A 22,122-nucleotide genomic window follows, 5' to 3' on the forward strand; every position below is an offset into this window, starting at 1 on the left:
CGTCCTCGCGTCGAAGGCTCAACGGGAGACCGTTGGCAGGCTGTTCATGATTGTTCACTATTTTCTCGTCATGCTGTGCAATCTTGCTGTCTCCCTAAGCGCCATCCTACAGCTGCAGAGCTTCCACGCTTCTCATGTCGACATCAAGAGTTCCCTTTTTCGACCTTGTCCCGGTAGCTCGGAACGTGCCGGTGGCACTACCATTGTTGTGTTCCAGCAGCGTCATCTGCCTTCCCCAGTATAACTAGTGCACAGTGAACACAACTGCACACTCCACAGCGTCACCTGCACCGGTTTCCGGTCGGTATCCGTGTCACACCGGTCACCGTTCGGCGTTCACCGTATCGTGTGCCCGCCACCGGTGCCTGAGGGGGCTACAGTTGCAGGTGGGCGGTGGCACGCTACCCTCCCCTCCCCCTTCCCCATCGGCGGCCCCTCCCTACGGTCAGCGTCAACGCAGACCGACCATCATTGGTCACGGAGAGGGCAGGGGAGATCTATTGTCACAGCACGGCTCGATCCTCTCTCTCTCTCTCTCTCTCTCTCTCTCTCTCTCTCTCTCTCTCTCTCTCTCTCTCTCTCTCTCTCTCTCTCTCTCTCTCTCTCTCTCTCTCTCTCTCTCTCTCTCTCTCCTCTCTCTCTCTCTCTCTCTCCCCTGCCGTCCCTCCCCCGATCCGTCCGTTATCGGCCAGGTGTGCGGCAGATGCTCCCAGGTATCCAGTGGGCGGCCCTCCCCTGGCCATGTGCCCGCTAACATGGACGCCAAAGATGGGTCCAACGTATGCGTAGAGAGAAGGCCACGACGGCGGCGAATCTGGAGCAAGACGAAGCGCCGCCACTCTGTCATGACACGCTTTGTTTCGTGGGTAATTTGTCATGTTACGCCACGTCGTGTTGTCTTTGTGGTCGGGTGACTAGCGCAGAAATAGGCTCAGTTCTGTCAGCTGCACGGCTACCACAGTCACAGCTGGCTCGCTATGTGGTGCAGTTTTTGTCACACAGCTGGCGTCAGCTCCGGTCGCTATATTACATCACAATACATCACCGCGCCCTGCCAGTCTCCCGAAATTGTCAACAGCACACACTGGTGCGTGCGCTGGGTCGGATGAGAAGTAATATTGTAGCCTTCTCTGTGATACAACTCGGAATGGAACCTCATCAAGGCGCTGGTTGACTCCAAAACACTCATCTGGGCTCACACTCACAGAGCGGCGACACTGCGGTCTCCGCCGCGCTAATGCGGCGCCCGATCGTCATATATTCCCATTATTCGAGCACGGCGGCGAAAGTGGCGCGGCGCGGCAAACAACGCGCTCGACCGGTCCCTACCACGGTTGTCGTAGCGGATCGAACCCAATCATTCTGGGGTCTATTGCCCGGGTGAGATTATACGGGCGCTGGTGCTGAATGTGCCGTGAATAAGTAATGCGAAAACGGGCTCGTCGGCGTCACTCGGCGGAAATCAGCGACCGATGAATACGCAAAGGGTATGTGAGAGACTTCTTTTGGGAGCATTGTTCTCAAAGTCAATCTGCCTTTGTTTAGGTTCCAAATGTCTTGACGCGTGAGCTATGGATGCATTCTCCAGATAAGCTAATGGAATATCATTTCACATGCGTGACGTTCGTATCTCCAACATCACTGCATTACAATATTCAGGACTCCGCTCAGCACCGTCCAACCCTGAAACGATACCATTATCTTCAGCCGTATGCCGACTTCATATATCGGACCACAGTGCCATCGCTTTAGACAACGCCAGCAATTCATTGGGGAATGGAACTCGGCAGTCGGCATTCATAGTGTACAGGGTGTCTCAAAAGTTCGTTTACAGGTACCAGCCATGCTTTTTTGTCAATAATTCTGAATCAACAAGAAATTAACAGTCGAAATTTTGCATGGGCATTGGTAACAACCTTCCTCAAGCAGCTTCATTGTTTTCAAGCGCATTCGACCCTTCATGAGCTCACAAAAAGGGTTCACCTCTGACCATGGATCAGGCATGAAAATGGAGGTCGCATACTCGGGTCGGCTGAGAAACTCTCTGCTTCACGAGTAATGGGAATGGTTAGGTCGGAAATGACACATGGCAAAGTGTCGGCGAGGATGAGTACAACATGATGGTCGTCTAATAAAAACGGTGGCTAAAATTTTTGAAGGACAAAACCATGCGAGACTAACAGCGCTTTGAACGACCCTTGTACCGCAGCAGACTCGTGCTCCGGAAAGCAGCTGAAAATGCAGTCCTAACTATTGAAAACTGACTAGAAGCTCACAGACAGATTTCAAAAATTGCAGGTCATCATAAAATAAAGACAAAATATCATTTAAAATTGTTTATTATATCTATAACGCTAAATTTTGAGGGAAAATAATGCGAAAATCGTCAATGCCGAGGACAAGTGACCCTACAAAAGTGTCAATTAATGTAAAGTTTTATCTAACGAAGTTTCAAGAGGCAGATCAGGAGCAAATAGCTTTCTTTTACACACAAAATCCGGACAAAACCGCACGATGGACATGTTTTGGCCGTTTACAAAGCAGAACCTCTCCTGAGGAAAACACTCCGGAACCCAGCGAAGGTCTTGGCATTGGGAATGACGAGCGTTCGGGATTTGCAAAATTTGCAAAATGTGTCTAAGAAACAGATGGCCGACACATTCTGCTACGATATTCTGCGAAAATTTTGCCCCTGGCACTTCCCATTTGTTCAGGAATGGGGTTGTTTTGAAAAGGAAAATGGTGCTTGGGAAGTCGGCGCCAGTCATTCATGAAGGAGTTAGCGCCAGAGAAGACCTACAAAATACTCACGGATGGTGTCGATGCAAGCTGTCGGCTTTCAGGGAGAAGCGGATGTTGCCGGGGAGCTCGTCAAACCTAAATCCGACGCAGAAACTGCAGGGGAATCCCCTACAAGAGCTTGAAAGCTGGTAACCTTTTATCAGCCTCCGGCAGCTGACGGAGTGACGAAAATCGGTATGGGCAAATATTTTTGGAGATACAGCAAAGGGTTTGGTTTCCAACCTTCCGAATCAGTTGTCAAAGCATGCATATTTGTCTAGTGTACACACGGACACCAAAACCTTAGATTTTTGGCCGGTTCTTATATGCTTTATTGACATGGGAAATGTGTAAACGAACTTTTGAGACACCCTGTATGTCTTTGGGTCTCCGTCTGGAGACTATAATCCCGAGCGGTGAACTGAGGGGACTCGATTCCCCAAGGGGCGCCGTTGAAACAGCCGAGAGTGCTGCGATGAGGGTCCGTTGAAATATCAAGGAGGGCTTGACGGTCTGAAGAGGTTCTTCGACCGACCGGATCCATAAATCGATGTCAGTGATTGTGAACGATAGAGCATCAGATCAGATGTGACACCACCGGACGTCTGGATTATTATTGTGTCGTAGCTCGCTCAGACTTCCTGTCTAGGCTCTACTCCGGGCATAGCTGATATTTCCTGTCACAGCGTCCGCTCCAACCTGACCAAGTCCTCTCCATTCGCCGTCTCAGTCGTAGTGATCCATGTCTGTCATGTTTCTGCACCGGAGTGTAATGACTGTATCGCCTGGCGGTGGGACTGGCTCGAGCCAGGTCAGAGGTGAGTGGACCGGCTTTTTCCCGCCGGTCGGTCACCGTCACGACTCGGTCCCGTGACGCACCGCCGGCAGTCGGGCCGTCACGTTGGGCCGTCACGCCGTCACACGTTGTACGGCCGAGGGAACGGTGACCGTCGCTCGCCAGCCGTTCACGCACGTGTTGACGTGACGTGATTTACCGACCGGTTGGACGGACTGCTGGACTGGTCAGCTGTGTGTCTCTAGCGGAGCCTTTCGGATCAGCTATCCGAACTGCTACTCTGCTCTAGCTCCGTCCGACTGATTCGACCACCAGCCGCCACGCCAGAGTTCCCCGCAGCTCGACGGGGAAGGCTGCGATTCGGACCAGATTGGTCTCCGTTCGTCCGTCCATCACGGGTGGATTGATCGTCTGGGTCAGTCCAATAGCCGCGGCGCTGTGTCGGACAGACCCTCGAGTCACGCTCCAGATAAACTCCGCGGACAGACCCTTGGACAGCTCTGAGAGAGGTTTCTGGACATGCTGATTGAACGGATGGACTCTGCTCTGGAATGAGTGTTGAGAGGTTCTGTGATCCCGGGGTTACGCAGTCCAAGGGTTCCTGCTGGCCGCTGGTTATTAATCTCGCCCGGCTGACTGATGTCCGACTGATGTTGGAGTGGCGCCCTTAGAGACTGATGATTGTTCCGGGTGTCGATCCGGCGTCAGAGTGTAATCAATGTCCGATCACATGCTTAACTGGTGGAAAACTGATGTACAGGTGCCCAGTCAGCCGCAGCGGCTACGTAATCGCTGCCCAATCAGATTCTTGGCAGCTCTCCACTTGCGACACATTCTGTCCCTGTGCCCAGCGAGCGCGTAGCCAGCGTCTAACCTTTGCCCTACCCAGCGACCATCCAGCATCTGGACAGCGCCATACCGATGCCTAACCGATGCCTAAGCGGTGCCTATCGATGCCAGACTGCGTTTGGCTAACCGCCCTGGTTACGCGGGCTGATCCGTCTCCCTTCTCCCGACCCCTTGGCAGCTAGATCGATATGCCGTGGGCGCTGGCCAGAAGACTGACAACGACCCAGTGCGTCGGGGCACTGACCTTGCCTAGGGGGCGACTTGGAGGGGGGGGGGGGGTGTCGCAGAGAGAGGATGCCCGGGTGTCTTCGGAGGAAGGAGTATCGATGAGTGTCTGTGAAAAGATGTCCGGTTGTCTTCGAAGAAGAGTTTCCCTCGAAGTCGAGGAAGGCTGGTACGGATGTCGAGGGGTCGCGGAGAAGAGTGACCTAGTTCTCTCCGAGAGGGGTCCGTAGTGTCGCCTAAGTCGCCAGCAGCAGGAGCTGCTTCCCTGACTCACTGAGCTGCTAATGGTCTCCTGCAGATGATGTAGTGTGTTGGGTAAGGGAGAGGGTGTCTCCTTAGCGACGGAAGATTTGGCGCTGTGATATTAATTCATACTAATTGCGAGCGGAATGACGGATAAAAATGAGGCCTCTATCTCTCTTGCCTCTCTCTTTCTCTCCTCTCTTGCTCTTCGTTGCTACAATTCTGATCGGTCACGAGCAGTTCAGATGTTGTCGGAAGTCGTCCCTTGTCGTCCATTTACCGCCGATCACGCCGCACACGGCCGTGACTCACGGCTGCAGCAGAGAAGCCGTCACGTAGACCGAGCTGCACGGCACTTACAGCAGCTCTCGTGACTCGTGACAGTGTAATCACGGCGCGTACATCACGGGACGTGCGTCACGGACCATCACGACACGTCATGACCTGTCACGAAGTTCGTGTGGGATCGGATGGGCCGTACAGCGGTTTTCGTGAGGGATCTACACTGACCTAATGACGTCGTCTGGTGAGCTTGCAGCGCAGGCTTCCCCGCAGCGTCTGGTTCCTAGATAAGCGGCTTTGTCGAGCTCTGATTGGAATCAAAGTTTGGATTAATCAGAGGCCCGTCATTTTGCAGTGACGGCTCAACTCCAAAGCATTATTTGCGTGTCCCCGAATGTGGGGCATTGATTAGTGCCTGCGATCGCGGTTCGGCAATTATACTGTCCCGGCCGCCATTGCCGCTGTTTTAGCGCTGCCATTTACGAGCTAATAACAGGCAACGTCGCCGTTAGCAAACTTCCAGATAATCTTATTTGAAGTCTGCAATGCTACAGAGCCTCGCATTATTTCTAGGGCTACACGGTTATCACTGATCAGGTGTCCTGAAGTCTTTCTTCTGTCACTGATGATCGCTCACGTTCTTTCGACGCGATGACCTGAGGCGACCCGCGTCGTTTCTTCCCTGACTGGACCACTAGATCGTACCCTGCCGAGGACTGATGAAAGCCTCCGCAGTCCACTCTCCTACCCAGCGCTAGATGCCCTCATCATAGTCTCCAGTCTCAGTCTCCGTCGTGGTCGCTGCGGCCACAGCTCGGTGGCCCAGTTTCCGAGCGATTGGCCAAAATTGGACAGGAAGTGCAGCCGCCGCGCCGGCGGCGACCGTGCGGCGGCGATGGGTGGCGCCGTGGGGCGGGCAACGGTCGACTGTAGGGCGACGGCCGACGCACCAACTGGCAGTGACGGCGACGGCGGCGTGGAAGCGATTGCGGCAGAAGGTGGGGGTGGTAGGGTGCAGGGGACGGCCCATGCTGGACGGCGACCAATTTACGGGTTGAGCGATAGACGGGAAGGGTGATGGATACCGAACGGCAGGTGGTGGTGAATGGTCGGAGGGGTGGCGGCGGCGACTAGATAACGACCTGCCCCAGTACTCTGCGGTGTAGGCTTCGAGCGAAGCTGATGAGTCCCTCGGGGCTACTTCGACTGAAGCGGACAGTAGAGATTTCGCGTCTGGCTGAAAACACGCCTGAAAACTGTGGCGTGCTGCGAATCATCCAATGATAAGCCAGGAATTGACGATGCCGCGCCAAATACACAAGGTTGTAGCTCTGCCCGGGGTATTCTTGGCGTGGATAGCTCCACATCGGTTTTAAATTTGATTTGGATTTACCACGTGAGCTTTTAGCGGTTTTATCATAAATTAATTGTGAAAGCATACAGCACAACTGATTGTGATGGCTGCTTGCGTAATGCGTGCGATATTATTCCACACCGTAAGCTCAGCGCGTGTGAGCGGCAGGAGGCGAACGACCTCCCATCTCCACCCGACTCCCGGCGGTGCCGCAGAAGCCGTGTCGCACGCCACGGGCCGCCGCCTCTCCCAGCCGCGCCGAGACGCCTCCAGTGCCAAAACAAGCGGCGTCACTTCCGTCATCGCTCGCGAAATGGTCTCCGTCGTGGAGGTATGGGAGATGTCTGGAAACGTGTCGCTGAGAGTCCCCAAACGGGATGTCCGCTCTATTCAGTTTGAGTGGTTAGGGATGAATGATAAGGAAATATTATTTGAGACGCTTTTGTCGGATGTATGCATGCGTTTGATCGAGACAGACATCGTCCATTCAGTTGATAGATTCATAGGTCTACTGTAATCTCAAAGTCAAGGTGATCTCAAAGGATGACATTCTAAGCTCACTTCCGCTGTGTCAGCGGGGGTGCTCGTCGTGCTCAAACCGTCGCCAGGGCGCGGCTGGCCACTGTCCTCTGGTGACCACCGTCTGTCGGGACAACTGACCGGTCTGGGAGCGGTGGGAGACAGATTCCCACGGCTGCTGGGCGCGGCCACTGCCACGGCGGCGGCGCTGCCTCGGCTCTCCGCGGCCGTCCGCGCTCCGGTCACGGCTGTGGTCCGGTACGGTCACGGTTGGCCACCCTGTCCGTGGCGAGTGTATGGGCGCGCTGCTCCCTCCGCGGCGAGTGTATGGGTGCGTGCCTGTTTCCACCGCCCGGCTGTGAGAGGCGAACCGGACGGAGACCGGAACTAACGCGTCTGCCGCTCGATGTGGTCAGACTGCGCGGACGGCGCAGCGAACGGCCGGAAAACCGAGTCGGGCTGGAACGGACTGCGGGTTGCGAAATGGTCGGGCGAATTCGGTATGGTGTGCTGCTCTGGGAGGACTGGTGGTGATGTTTCCTGTTGAATTTATGTAGAGAGTTGTGTTGATGGAATGTGGAATTTTGGCAGCGTTGCTGAGTGTAGTATCATGTTGCCCGTCAATGTAGAGAGAAGCAAACAGTCTGGGTAAACCGAGTGCCGTTTTTGGCTTTACTGGCCTGTTTTGCCCGCGGTGTTTGCTTTAGTTGGACCGAGAACTGCACACCGCCCATTCGGTGCACTAATTAACACGGTGTAGGTATTAACTTGTGCAACATGTGGAACAACACGTTCTGGGAGCTCGCTCACCCGGCGCTAACGGCCGTGAGCTCAGTCACAAGGCCGGCAGCGCCGCCGTGCAGCTCAGCTCATTACCTCTGTACGGTCGTAGTGCCACTACTCCAGCCGCCGGCAGCTCCGCCCGGGGCGCCCACCGTGGGCCTCTCCCACCGCGCCGCTCCGAGCTGGGCTGACCGCCGGCTCCTACCGTTACGTTGACCCAGAACGGGCCGCTTTGATGGCCGCCGCGCCAGTTTCGCCCACCGTGCGCCGCTGTTTGGCGCTGTGGTCGCCGGCGGCGCCAGTGCAGATTTAATTGTCCCCAGTTTCATGGATCGACGCGCTGTCCGTAACCACTCGGAGGCGTATAAGTGTCGTGGATGCTAATGAGGCTCAGTCATCTCTCCTCTGAATGACACCATTTTCTGAGGATTAGTCTTGTGTGACATTATCTCAGCTCCATGAAACTACAACTAAAGCGATGGGGTTAGTAGAAACTTACATGTTATCTGTGACATCAGAGAAAGCTATGTTATAACAGAAAGTTTCCGAGTGAGCGCTCTAACGAGCGGCCGTGACTGACCGTGCCCCGTTTCGGCACAGACAGACGGGCCATCAGATTCTGGGACTAGGTATATCGTATATCTATCCCTTATCAGAATACAAACGTCCGGCCATCTGACCCTATCTGACCTCTGCTTCTTTGTGTCACAACAAAAACGCGGTGAGATTTTTGAGGTGCTGCGGCTTGTATTGGCCATCTGGGTTTCTTTCCTTTGTTGATTTTAGATGCTGAGGAAACAAAATCTATATGAACTTTCCCTGTCGGCTGCAAAGGAACAATTTTATCAACAGTAGTCCGCTTGCACCGCATTTTGTCCTGCGGCTCTCACTGAAACTCGGATACAAACGACACCAGACATAACCCAACTTTGCCTGACCTGACCTCTCACCGTCTGTGTTTCAGAGTACAAACGACAGCGATCCGACCTGAAGAAGCGTTCGACTGAGGCACTGCGGCTGTACAAGAAGACGAGGAAGAGCCGCTCGCAGGACGGCCAGAAGATGCTGGACGCCTGCCTGACCGACATCCAGGAGAGATACCAGGTCAGCGGCAGATAGGGAACGGGGCGCGAGAGAGGAGAGGGGTCAGGGAGGGGATATCATGTATATTTTTGCTTTTTGGTTGTGCTTGTTTGGTGATGTTGATAGGATTGGAACGAAGTACATCCAGAAAAAATGCAACAAGAACAAATTTTAAGTAAATGGACAGTGAAGCAGCTCGCGCGTGATAAAGCATTGCAAACTTCTTAGCATCCTTAGTGGCTCTGCTTTTATCGCTTCATGATAAGCAATGTTAACGCATATACGACGCCAGCACAGTTCTTACAACGCTCTTATCTTGGAACTAGAGATACCTGGGCGTCAATGAATGTAGATACACGTGCGTGGCGCTGTCAGGTCGCTTGTCACACCCGATGTTTGTCATTTGTTCCGGTATCTAATGACAGAGGTCTGACACTTTGACTTGGCGGCGCTCGGATCCTGGCGACATGACATCCTGACTCGTCTGACACGACCTGGAACAATGGTCAGTGTGATATGACCCTTAGCATGGGAGACGTGATCCCTGACACGTGTAGTGCGACTGCTGGCTAGCTTGATAAGATCACCTGGCTCGTTGACCGCGGTCATCATTGAGGACGAGCTCATGATTGCTTGGTTGTCGTCTGCCTGACGGCCAGACCTGCCCCCATGTGGGGCGCGTGCCAACGGGGATAGCTTGTCTGGTTGTGGCGCTCTCGGGGGCTCTCGGCGTCGTAGGATCGGGCTAGACAATCAGATGTATGAAATAAGAGCTTCAGGTGCCAGGCCAACACTTCAAGCAAAGGTTCGAAGCCGGCGAATCTTCCTGGGTGGGCACTAAATTAGTCCTTCAGTGTTAAAGTTAGATTCAATGTCGGTCCTTTTTTTAAATACCTATTCACCTCCAGACAGTATTCTTCTGCCTCTGCTAAAAGCCTAGTTAAGTTGAATGGAGACTGACACTTATGGACCAGGCGACGTGAATTAGGCAGGCAGCGCACCATGCGTTATGAAGTGCCAAGTGCTTACGTGACCATACTAAGAATGTGCGCTGGGGGGCGTAATAGCTTAGCCCACGAAAGCGAACTGAGGTCCTTATTAATGTCGCTGTCGCTTTCTCTCTCGTCTTTCATCTGAACGACTTCATCTGTACGCAGAGATCGTCCTTTCTGGAGTGATGTTTTTGATGTTGTAGGCCATAAAAGGAGCGGCTAGTCTTAATTCTGGGTCTCGTTAAGTCGATACATTTGGGCACTGCTGCGAGTGCAATTTCATTACCTCGAGCCACGGAACTGATGCAATGATTTGTGCCGTACTCCTGCTCTGTTTTCTCGTACTCCACACCAGCCCTAATTTATATTCATCCATTTGACCTTCGTCGGTGCAATGAATCCTGCAATGGACGTCGCATCACTCATCCAGCTAGTTGGGGCTGCGTTTCATTGAAATTCACTGTCTGGCCGTCACGCGTCTAGGTGGCTCAACAATCCGCGATGACGTGCAGTGGTCCTGAAGTGATATTAATTGACGTGCCCTGCTCGACCGAAATAGAGCTTTGGTCCCTCCACCCACGTCGCATTTGGTCATTACCACTTGAAGCACTCACGATCGTGGTTTAGTTTGGTTCATTAACGACAGCAGTCATTTTTCATAGAAGCTGAGTGGCTGAAACGCGCTGATCCCGGCTGTCAGCTCTGCTAACGGTCATGACAAGGCAACGCCCTGCGTAAATCGACCTCGGAACGCGAGGCGAGGTCGTTTCTGACTGTATCGCGGGACGCAGACTGGCCGCGCGACGCCCACATAACAGGTCTGGGGCCATTGTCCGAGCATGGAGGATGGTCGATGTGCGTGAATCCACGGCTCTATAGGGAGAGAGAGAGAGCTGGCCTCAGAGCTTCCGGAGCAAGATGGTCTCGTAGTTATGGAGTGGGGAAGAGCGATTCTACATCTGCGTGGGAGATAGACGGTCCTTCACGTCTCGAAGGGAGAAGGAATCTCTCAGTTATCGAAGAAGGAGTGATGGAGAGCAAACAGGGCATAGGTCCACAGCTTTGGGAATGGAGAGGCGCCTCCCCATAGCCCTGGGAGACACCTCCTAGTCCCTCCATAGCTCCGGGACATAGAGACGTCCCCACAGCCGTGGGAGGGGGGAGACCTCCCCACGGCTCTGGCAGAGACCTGCCCACAGCCCTGGGACTCGGTCTGCGCCGCCGCACCTCCCGTCAGCACTGGGAGGGACTGCTTTGCTGCCTCTCCCGTCAGCGCTGTGCCGTGTTGCCACTAATGAGACGTCCCACGGGAGCCGGATCGATCCGGCCGAGACGCCGCTCCTTTTACCAGAGCCGGAGAGTATCGCCGTCGGTGCAGATTCAGGGGATACGCGCTCCCCAGGTGGCCAGTGTTAGAGGCGCCAAATGGGCTGCGAACGAGCACAGCAGAGTATCGGAGAGAGAGAATCGCGCTTCGATGTACGTAGGCGGCTTTTGTCTAAAGTGACTGAGTGTATTTGTTGTTTAAAGCGCGCTTTATAGCTGACAGTGTGAATCAAAAGGGACAACTTTTGCTTGTCTGTGGTCGATATTTCTCAGCGAAGTAGGCAGCACATATTTATCGCAGTTTTCTCGAATCATGGTCTCTTCTTGGTATTATTTAGCAAGGTTCTCTGAGTTTTGAGGCTCGTCATCGTCTAGGGACATTGCCTCGTCTGCGAAGGTCCCTGTATGCTCCCCTCTCCAGAGCTTATTGCAGAGCTGATGTGACCTTTACCCGCGGCGCCCGTCGCCGGGTGCCGCGCCGCTCTCCAAACAAGCCCATATCTCTCAGCGCGCGCCTGTTCTGAGCCGGCTGCTGTGCTCCGGTGATCATTAGATGCAGGAACGATGCCGCTCTCCACTGCCTGCAGAGTGCAGACCGGGACAGACGCGGGGACCGGTGCAGTGAGCAGGGCGGTATAGCGCTCAGAGCCACAGCTCGCCTTATGTCTAAGGGCGGGAGTGTGGTTTTATCTACGGCTAGGAATTCCGCAGGGTCCTCAAATATGTTTTACATATTAAATTCAAGAACATTGCATGTAATAAGCACAACAGCGCGTGTTTTCTTCTCACATTACGGTAACGGTTGTTTACTAAGTGTTCTGTTGTGTAAGGGGTGGGACTAAATGCTTACTTCGAAATCTAAGCTGCGTTGCGGCATTGGCGGTTATGTGCGGCGTGTATGCCGCATGATTAGTAAGCGGCGACCACTAAATTAAAGACTCAAACGCTCCGACCGGTTCTCAATGAATAACACTGCATACCAAAAATGTCAACCGCTCTCGTCATAAGATATTTAGCTTAAAATAACTAGGTTATCTACATCATCATTTTGAACCAAATTAAAGGAAGGGTGCCACCTTCCGAAATTTTTGTTCTATGAATCTATTTTACTTATTTGAATTTTTAGACGTGGTTAGCGCGTCCACAATATACAAAAAACCGAAACATTGCATTTAATACATTGGCCAAAAAAAAAAAGATCGTTGTTTATATCACCACTACAACTCAAGGTCGTTTGATGTGGCAGCTAGGACGGCTGGCATATCCTGTTGTCATGGCAACATATCATTCTGCCATTTGCATTGATGGCGCAACTGAGACAAAAAGATGAACAAATAAAAAGGAAGAAGATAACATGATTTGAACTAAAGGTTTCATCAAAAGAACATCAGAAAGAACATCAGAAAAGAACATCAAATAAGTCGAGTAAAGGTTTTTCCTTTACAATGCTTAAGAGATCTATGGAACCCTTCACCCTTCATGCAACTTACTAGAAAAACTTCCCAATTAAAATTTTAAAACTTAAGTGTATACCATAAAGAAAAAATATACCCTTTCAAAATGATAAAACATGCTTCAAAAGTATAACTTTTATACATACCTTTGCTGATTTCATGTTTTATAAAATACCCTTAACACGACGAGGAAATAGTGCTGAAGATTTTTGCCTGCCCGAATGCTGGCAGCAAAACTCGCAAATGATAACTTCACGTGCGGATTCAATGCTGACCGTCTCGAGCATAGGTAAGTGAAGCCGGTTTTTAGGTTCATGTGAGGCTAATCTTGTAAAAACTGCGTTGTGTCCAAAAGGTGGCACCCTTCCTTTAATACTTTCAACTTAACTCACTCATTCCTTCCTTTGTTGGCTCAAAACAGTCTTTCGATTGTCTGGAAATCGTATGCTAAATCCCGTACCTGTATGCGACTGGTGCATATAAAGGCCGATAAAAGAATTTGAATAGGCTCTGGCATGCGATTTCCTGGCTACCCAAAAAAGTCTGTTTCAGTCTTGCTATCAAAACATGACCTCGCCCGCACAGGGGGGGGGGGTGATGCAACCCCCCTAAGGTTTTTCGCGAATAACTCGCTTAAAAAGCGGCTGATCGCGACGAAACTTTCAGTACCCTCGCATTGATCAATTTAACACCCACCCTGAAAATTTCATGACCCTGACCCAAATGACCTTTGACCTGTGACCTACTTTTCGAGACCATGTTTGGCCGGAACCGCGATTCAGCGTATGTCGGCTCGCATTAGCAGCGCGTTTGCAGTCTTTTCGTGGTTTCAAGCGTTCAAACATGTGATATGATGTTGCCCCCATGCATTAGGGTGGGTGTCAAGGTCACCTGAAGGTCAGGTCAGGTCATTGACCTTTGGTGACCTCGGTTCACTTTTTCGAGTTTGACATGTTTCTAGGCCAGTTTTTTTTTCGAGCTGAATTCGAATTAAGCAACCACATGAACGTTTACAAAGTAGTTTTGGTGCCTTCGTAACATGTTACGAGGCTGTCAGAGGCGGTTGACACCTACTACAAATACCTGGCAGGACCTCTACTGGTTGACCTGACCTGACCTAACCCGACCTGGCCTAAATGAATAAAGACATCATCTGTGATCAAAATTAGCATGATATTCGTGATCAGCACCCCGAAAAACCCCATAGCAGCCACACTACGACGTTCTAACAGGTCCCAATTTTCCCGCCTTTTGGGTCATTGACCTGACCTGGAAGGTCAACCGATGACCTAGGACCTTAAAATTGGGTATCATCGGCTTTCTCTCGTCACGGGCAACGCGCTCGTTTTTTCCGCGAAGCTCTAGCTTGATCAGGAGCGAAACGGCAAGGGCTTATACCTTATACGTTCGCGGCTGAGTATTAATTTGGTTCAAAACAATGATGTACTCGTAGATAAGTTAGTTATTTAAATCTAAATATCCTATGACGAGAGCGATGGACATTTTTGGTATGCAGTGTTATCCATTGAAAACAGGTCAAAGCTATTGAGTTTTTAGTTTAGTGGTCGCCGCTTACTAATCATGCGGCATACACGCCGCACATAACCGCCAATGCCGCAACGCAGCTTAGATTTCGAAGTAAGCATTTAGTCTCACCCTTGTGTAAGTTCCTAAAGTGGTGGTCTGTTTAAAATAATGAAAATTGTTTATGGCTTATGTAACAAGGAACAAGATGTTTGTGTTTTATACACACGACCAAAATAAACACAGGAGAGCTGGATTTTCGTAATAGAGCCATCACTCCCTTGAACTGTTGGCTCTAAACGTAATTAACCAAATCCCCTGGGATGCTGTTCAGCGAAATTATCTACCAATCTCGGCTATTTCGGTCGACGATTTCATATATCCTACAATCCGCTCGTGCGCCATACACTCTGAATTGACCCGTTTCGCCACGTCAGTTTAATTCTGTGACAGACTTAATGAAATCCTCCCCCTCAAACCTGTTGGCTGATTAGTCCCGCAGGGCTCAATCTGCTGTGTTTGGTATTCGCGCTCAACATTCAGCTAGCCCAGCTGTGCCCAGCGCGGCGGCGATGGCCAACATTGATAAATGACGCTCTGCCGACAAATGAATCATCCCGGCCCGCCCGCTCCAAACTCTGCCGCTGTCGGTGCCGCTGCCGCTGCTGTCGATGCTGCTGCTGCTGCTGTCGCTGACGCCGCCGCCCTTTATTTACCGCTGCCCAGTGCAGTGCTGCAGGAAGCCTAGTCCCTCCCGTTCCGATCGCTCCGGCTGCGTTCACGCACAGATCAGCGACCTTGGCGATGTTTTGCCGCCCAATGATATACGGACCGAAAATAGCCGTCCGGGCGGCGTCCGGACGCTAATCGAACCCGCCGCTGTGTGTTGACCCGCGGAGTGCGACCAGCGGCACCCGCGGGTGCAGCGACATCACCAGTCTCCGCGGGGTGCGGCCGGCTGTAAACTGCAGCGGACGGTTAAATAAACCTGTGCGTGCGGGCGGGCCGCAGCAGTTTGGTGGGATTGGGGTCCGAGGTTTACCGCTGAGCTGACGTCGGGTGACACTGGATGACACTGGATGTCGCCGAGATGACGCTGGATGACGTCGGGGTTGCGCCAGGTCGGCGATGGTGACACGGGAGAGGGTTTTACGACTATTCTCCTCCGATGTGACTGTCACCATCGATAACAGTAGCCGAGTTTGGATGACCGTCCGACCGGGCTGACGCCGCACAGTGGGCCGATATGCCATTCTAGCGCGACAGGGCCTGAATCTTCGAACGGAACCCTTGGTTTTTCGCGAGTAATTCGCGTAAAAAGCGACCGATCGCAACGAAACTTTCAGTACCATCGCGATAACTACTTTTACAGCTAGCCTGAAAATTTCATGGCCCTGACCTTAATGATCTTTGACCTGTGACCTTCTTTCGAGACCATGTTTGGCCGGAATCGCGATTCAGCGTATGTCGGCTCGCATTAGCCGCGGGTTTGCAGTCTTTTCTTGGTTTAAGGCGTTCAAACATGGGATATTATGTTGCTCCCATGCATTAGGGTGGGTGTCAAGGTCACCAGAAGGTCAGGTAAGGTCATTGACCTTTGATGACCTTGGTTCACTTTTTTCGAGTTTTACATGTTTCTAGGCTAGTTTTTGGAGCTGAATTCGAATCTAGCAACCATTTGAGCATTTACTATGTAGCTTTGGTGCCTTCGTAACATGTTACAAAGCTGTCAGAGGCGGTTGCCACCTACTGCAAATACCCGGCAAAACCCTTACTGGTTGACCTGACCTGACCTGGCCCGACCTGGCCTAAATGTATGAAGACATCATCTATGATCGTAAATAACATTATATTCGTGATCAGCACCCAAAAAAAAAAAAAAAACAGCAGCCACCCTTTACGACGTTCTAACAGGTCCCGATTTTCCCGACTTTTGGGTCATTGACCTGACCTGGAAGGTCAACCAATGACCTAGGACCTTACAATTGGGTATCAACAGCTTCCTCTTGTCACGGGCAACACGCTCGTCTTTTCCGCGAAGCTCTAGCTCGATCAGGGGCGAAACGGCGGGGGGGTCCAACGGACCCCTTCTATACGTTCGCGGCTGGAAAAACACCACTAGGGGCGAGGGTTAAGCCAAATCTGAGGGCTTATTTCAGAAAGACCGCTAAAAGAGCAATTGAATGCACTTTTCCGCGACGATGTAGCTCTATTGGTCCCCGAAGTTAGGGCCGGTTTTCGAGAAATGTTGATATACGCAACATTTTACCTTTGATGACCTCTGGTGACGTGACCTTTGACCTGACTTAGAAATGACTAATTACTTCATTTGGAATTTTGGGCGTTCTTTCGAATGCCACTTACTACGTGTCGCTATGTGGCCCAAGAGCCGAGTTAGAAGGGGAGTGTTCAATCAACACCTCCCGGCCCGGCGCGTTTGACGCCGAGCACCGGTCCGGCGCAGGTTGATGTTTGGCTGCTACATCCAAAGTCGCAAAAAGTCGCAAAAAATGACTGTTGGATCTTGTAGTGCAATGAATCATTGACATGTAGCGAGATTTTCGAAGCGGTACTCTGCGGCACTTTTTTTAAAAGTCTATTTGTGTGTGACATCAATCATGTGAAATTCTATTTTCGTCTTTAAATCTTTGCGGTGCCAATACATCATAACCAAGTAAGAGTTCGCCATTTTCATGTGGTTATGTGTGTTCTGCAAACCCGGAGCTATCGTTTGATGTATATAAATGTGGAATTCCTCCTCAAATTGTGATTGTTTTCGTGGATCAAAGATACGTTGTTGAAGAGTGCGGGGGGACGAGTTCGGTCCAAACGATTCCGAAGCTCGTGTTTAAGCTGAGTTTTCGCCATGAAATAGCAATTGTGTTGGAAAACAAAGACCACAGCAATGTAGTATGATCATTTTTGAACAAATTGGTATAGGTTTCATTGCACATCCACAAAGTTCGATTTTTTTACCCATGTCGTGCTAGACCTGGCGATCGGCCCAGTGTGCGCCGGTTTGGAAAGCCGTCTCCGAGAGAGATAGGCGGCGGGATCGGACGGATTCGTCGGATCAGACGACTTTGGCTGAGTTGGGGTGTCACACACGGCGGATTTGCACGTATTTCGGTGAGCTGAATGGGAGAAGTGAGAGCGAAAGCTGCGTGTGCGAGCGGTGAGCAGTGAGCACCCCGGCGCGGCTCGGCTCGGCAGCAGACGTGGAGACCGTGTCAGACACTGAGCGCGTCTGTTCTCCGGCCCGTCATAAGGTGAATGGTGTCACCGGGCGGCCGCTGCCGCTGGAATACTAATCAGCGGGTTACTCAATTCGGTGACGGGGGGGGGGGGGGGCTGCGTGAGGAGAGCTTCTAGTGGATGTGCTGTAATCCGAGAGAGGAGAGCTATGTAGACGTGATGTCTTCTTGCCGCTTTTTGTGCAGCTGGTTACCCTAGATGGATGGCCAATGACTGAGACATTACGTGGCATGATTTGTCTGTCACTGCGGGAATTGGCCGTCTTTTTTGTGGGTACAGGGCTCATTTCTCTGAGTATGCCTTCTTTCCCAATGCCTATTGCTCTTGTTTTTGTGTCTGAGGGCGTAGGCACGTAACCATTCACCTTTTGTTCTCACTAGAGAAAAACTATCCCATGCAATCCCCACATATTGCGGGATATGGGCGTAATGTCTTTCCGCTACCATAGGGACTACTCAATGGTTATACTCATTGCTATGACTCGTCCTCCCTCCTACAGATATTGGAGACCCCTTGATGTTCCATTTCATATTCTGACGCCATGTCCGCCCTGACGCTTATACTGCCCTCTCTCCTACAGCGCCTGGAGGACTCTGAGGAGTCTGTCCTCCCTCTCTGTAACTGACAGTGTGTCCTCCTGTAACTGACAGTGTGTCCTCCCTGTAACTAACTCCCTCCTCTTTTTTACAGCGTCTGGAGGACTCTGAGCGCTCTTCCCTCTCGGCCGCGATGGTGGAGGAACGCAGCCGGTACTGCCGCTTCGTCTCCTGCCTCCAGCCCGTCGTGGTGAGTTCAGAGTTGAAGATTACGTCGGGGAAGACTGGTAGGTTAGATGCAGTGCTAGGAGGGACTACGTTACACAACGCAGGGACCCCTTTTACCCAAATTCTTTGAGCTGATGTGAGTTGTGAGGCCTGCCGGGGGACTTCTGTGAGTTCTGTAGCGCAAGCTTTCTTACATCGGGCATCAAGAAACTTTAGGGAGTTTGGATCATTAAACGAGCGACCAGCTACTCAGTAGCCTCTTGTAGACCAACGACGGATTGACCCGACCCGACGGCGACCCCTCCTCGACAGTGACGTCGCCACATAGGTACTCAGCCACCGTCCTCCTCCATCGACCCGCAGTCACGTGACGCCGCCCGCGGCGGCCGTCCGTCAATACGGTGCGGTCACGTGACCTCAGTCGGCCCGGCCCCACCTGGTTTCGTCGCCAGTCACCTGACGTGTCGGGTGCGACGGGGACGGAGGGGGGGGGGGGGTCTGTAACGGCGGCTCGGCACGACCCCGGCGCCGGACTGGCGGGCGCAGTGACCACGTGGTGTAGGGGCGTCCTGTGGTGACAATCCAGTTTGTCGTTCAAGCAGGTGCAGAGGTGAAAATCAAGGGGAAACGCCATTCGGACAGCTCACCTGTTTAGAGCCATAGATAGTGGGGAATGACAAGACCTTTGAAGACGTCATAGGCCCGGTGAAAATCACAGCGTCAAATAAATGCCTACTTGTGACTGACAATTGAGCTACAGGTGCGATCTGCAGACCATGTCGACCATGATCGCTTCACACCCAAATCGCTCTTGATGACATCGACATGCTTCATGGTATCATCCGTTCATCTGGGCTGTCATAAGTGCTGTTTATTATCCGGATTTTTGTGTCTATCTGATCCGTATTCCGCCTGCGTACAGCGCTAGGTACTAACCCGGTAGCTGTCTTATCCAACCCACCCGTCGCACCCGACCCAGCCGACTCCAACCAAGCCAACCTTAATTGACCCAACCCACTCCTGCCGGTCAGTCCGGCCTATACAGCCCACCTGACCAGCCCAGCCCACCTAACCTGATCCGGCCGTCCATTCTGGCTCCCAGAATACTGAGCCACATCGACCGACATTCTGGATAATGGAGAGCTCTGAATGGCCACTGGCCGTCCGTCTGTCGCTACTCGGGGGCCTGTCCATGGCGGGCGGGTAGTGGTAGCTATAAGAGAGTAGGTACTTACTCGATTGACAGGTCTATGATGTTTCGAGTATGTGTGATATGGAATAATATATGGCGGATATGTTGAAAGCGAAGGGGTAGGAAGGGATTAGCGACAGTAATGCCAATGTGTGCGTTGGTGTGGGCTCAGATGATCAGAGAAGCTTCGACCAGAGAATGTGTTTTTTTTTCCTCGAAAGACGGCTGATGGATGTCGATGGATGGAATTTAATCGATAAGACCTCTGGGCTGGTCTGGAGCCTCTATGTGATTAGCTGAGCTGGGCTGGGAGTGAATCGTGACCTTTTATTGAGACAAAGATTAGGTCGGCTAAACTAAGAATTCAATTAGTAGTTCGGGCTCAATGGCATGATCCATTTACGACTTATGTTCCTATATATTCGAATTTATTCGTTTCTCTACCGATATTATTCCATCAGTGATTGAATTTAGCCAAAAACGGAGATCAGAGTCCGGCTGGTAAGGAATTTAACCATGCCATCATGTGCGCTCCGAGAGCTGGGGCAGAATCTGGGAGTGATCATCTGCGCGTCTCGAGTGTGCCGTAAATTTTCAATCTGCCGCAGTTACTCTCAGGCCCCGGGGAGCCCATCGGACCGAGTCGAGGGCTCTCAGCCGGACCCTCGGCGCCGAGCGGAGACAGCCGCTGTCAGAAGTGTCTCAGAAGACTGCCGGAGACGACTCGCTCTCAATCTCCCCTCCCTCTCGCTCTCGCCCTCAGCCCTCTCTCCTCTCTCCTCTCTCTCTCTCTCTCTCTCTCTCTCTCTCTCTCTCTCTCTCTCTCTCTCTCTCTCTCTCTCTCTCTCTCTCTCTCTCTCTCGCCCCTTGCACTCCTTTTTCGACGAAACCCAAAAGTGTGGCGGTCCTGGAGATCTGTCGTCAGCATGGTGCACCGCTGCAGCGGGTGCACCGGGTCACATGACGTCCGTTAGTGATATGACCGGCTGTTTATACCGTACTAACGGTCCATACTGTTTGTGTCAATATCGCCGTCATGATAGGTGTCCAGGCGCACCCGCGCTGCGATATGTTGCATCATTGCGTTCATAAACTGAAGTCGACGTGTTTATGATGCTATAGCCGTTACATCAAACAGGAGGGCAGTGCCCTTTGCCCGAATGTTTATCTGGAAAAACTAGGAAATGATATCTAATTGCCACACCTTTGAGATATCATCCAATGCCATCCTTACGGTCGCTCACCTTGGAATCGTTCAACTTTAGCTCACCTGCCTGCGAGATTTGTCGAGTTTGACACCCGACACCAATCACCAATCATCTCATCCCAGCGGGACTGATTCGGCCCCGAAGTCTGAGGAACAGACCCCATCACCGACCGTTACCCTGTTCAGCACAGGGACGAAATGTGCCGTCAACAGCGGAGACGATTGGAAAAGTTGTCAGAGCACACGCCTCGAACTCTTGTGAGCTGCCGCCGGGAAGTTGAGGGTATGAAGTTCGGGTAGTTCTAACACGAAGCTCTTTTTCGAAGGAGATGAGATGATGCAAAGAAGACAACTTGCAGCTCTTAGCATTGGTAAATTGATTGGCGAGCTTTGCTGCCTAAGACCTGTGCGGTCCTCTGCAGATCCATTTCACATCTTACGTTCTACGTAACCTGCATCAAGGTGTTTGGCCGTGTTGTATCGTATAGTCCGCTTGTTCCATTTCTGTGAACTCTGTATGACCCCTATAAGACCCCTGAATGACCTCTGTCTGACCTCACCGTGACCTCTATCTGACCTCACTGTGACCTCTTTACCCCCAGCAAGGCGAGGTGGCCGTGATGGGCGAGATGGTTTAATATGACTCCTATATGACCCTATATGACCCCTATATGACCTCTATCTGACCTCACTGTGACCTCTTTACCCCCAGCAAGGCGAGGTGGCCGTGATGGGCGAGATGGTTCACCTGTCGGAGGTGCTCAGTCAGCTGGAGCAGAACACTGCCGACCCGTTCTCACTGCCGGCCGCGTCAGAACAGGTAACTACCGATACCACTTACTCAGATGTAAAATCGGTACCTACCACCACCTCCCGTCCGCCCGCTCTGCCAACAGGTAACCAGTGCCATCCCCAGTAAAACAGGCACTCAAAACTGTACCTACCAGTGACCACCACCTCCCTCCCGTCCGCCCGCCACGCGCCCCGCTCCCGACGTGAAATAATAGGCCCGTAATGCACGGCACTTAAAATGTGCAGCTTTCCATCGTGGCTTCATAAAAGGCCCATTTGCTGCTGCGTCGCCTGGGATATTTACACGATTTTCACCGTAAAGCTTCCGGGATTCCCATGGGAGGTCCCCGGGGCTGTGAATGATTGAACGTAGCACGGTGTCGGTGTATGGCAGCATTTACCAGGCCATGCTTGGTGCATTGGATGGAATGTTCATAATGCGCTCAACGCGAGGTGTTCTCACTGGCTTATTGACGCTGTAGAACGTAATGTAATGCGAGCACTGAGCATAATAACTATGTAATGCAACGTACAATCATGTGATCGCATCTGTATGCTATGGAGATCGAGCAGTATTGATGATGTTTTAATTTCAAAGTTTGCGTAAGTCAGACCATGGTTTGCATCTGATAGGTATGTAAATCATGTTCAGTGCGTACCTTGGCCGACGATCCATCATCTACCCTGTACAGTATAACTTA

The 22,122-nt window shown here is 51.9% G+C and overlaps 1 protein-coding gene across 1 annotated transcript in view; it reads left to right on the plus strand.

Annotated features, from left to right (window-relative positions):
• Positions 1-22,122, plus strand: part of LOC122366731 (protein MTSS 2-like) — a 70,075-nt gene that overhangs the window by 42,402 nt on the left and 5,551 nt on the right. The window contains exons 7-9 of the mRNA XM_043339265.1: positions 8,797-8,936; positions 18,157-18,252; positions 21,342-21,449. Coding sequence (XP_043195200.1) covers positions 8,797-8,936; positions 18,157-18,252; positions 21,342-21,449 — 344 coding nt within the window. The remainder of the gene's footprint in view (positions 1-8,796; positions 8,937-18,156; positions 18,253-21,341; positions 21,450-22,122) is intronic.

Source organism: Amphibalanus amphitrite, unplaced genomic scaffold, assembly GCF_019059575.1.
Source record: "Amphibalanus amphitrite isolate SeventyFive unplaced genomic scaffold, NRLGWU_Aamphi_draft 000827F_arrow, whole genome shotgun sequence".
In the NCBI taxonomy this organism is placed as follows: Eukaryota; Metazoa; Arthropoda; class Thecostraca; order Balanomorpha; family Balanidae; genus Amphibalanus; species Amphibalanus amphitrite.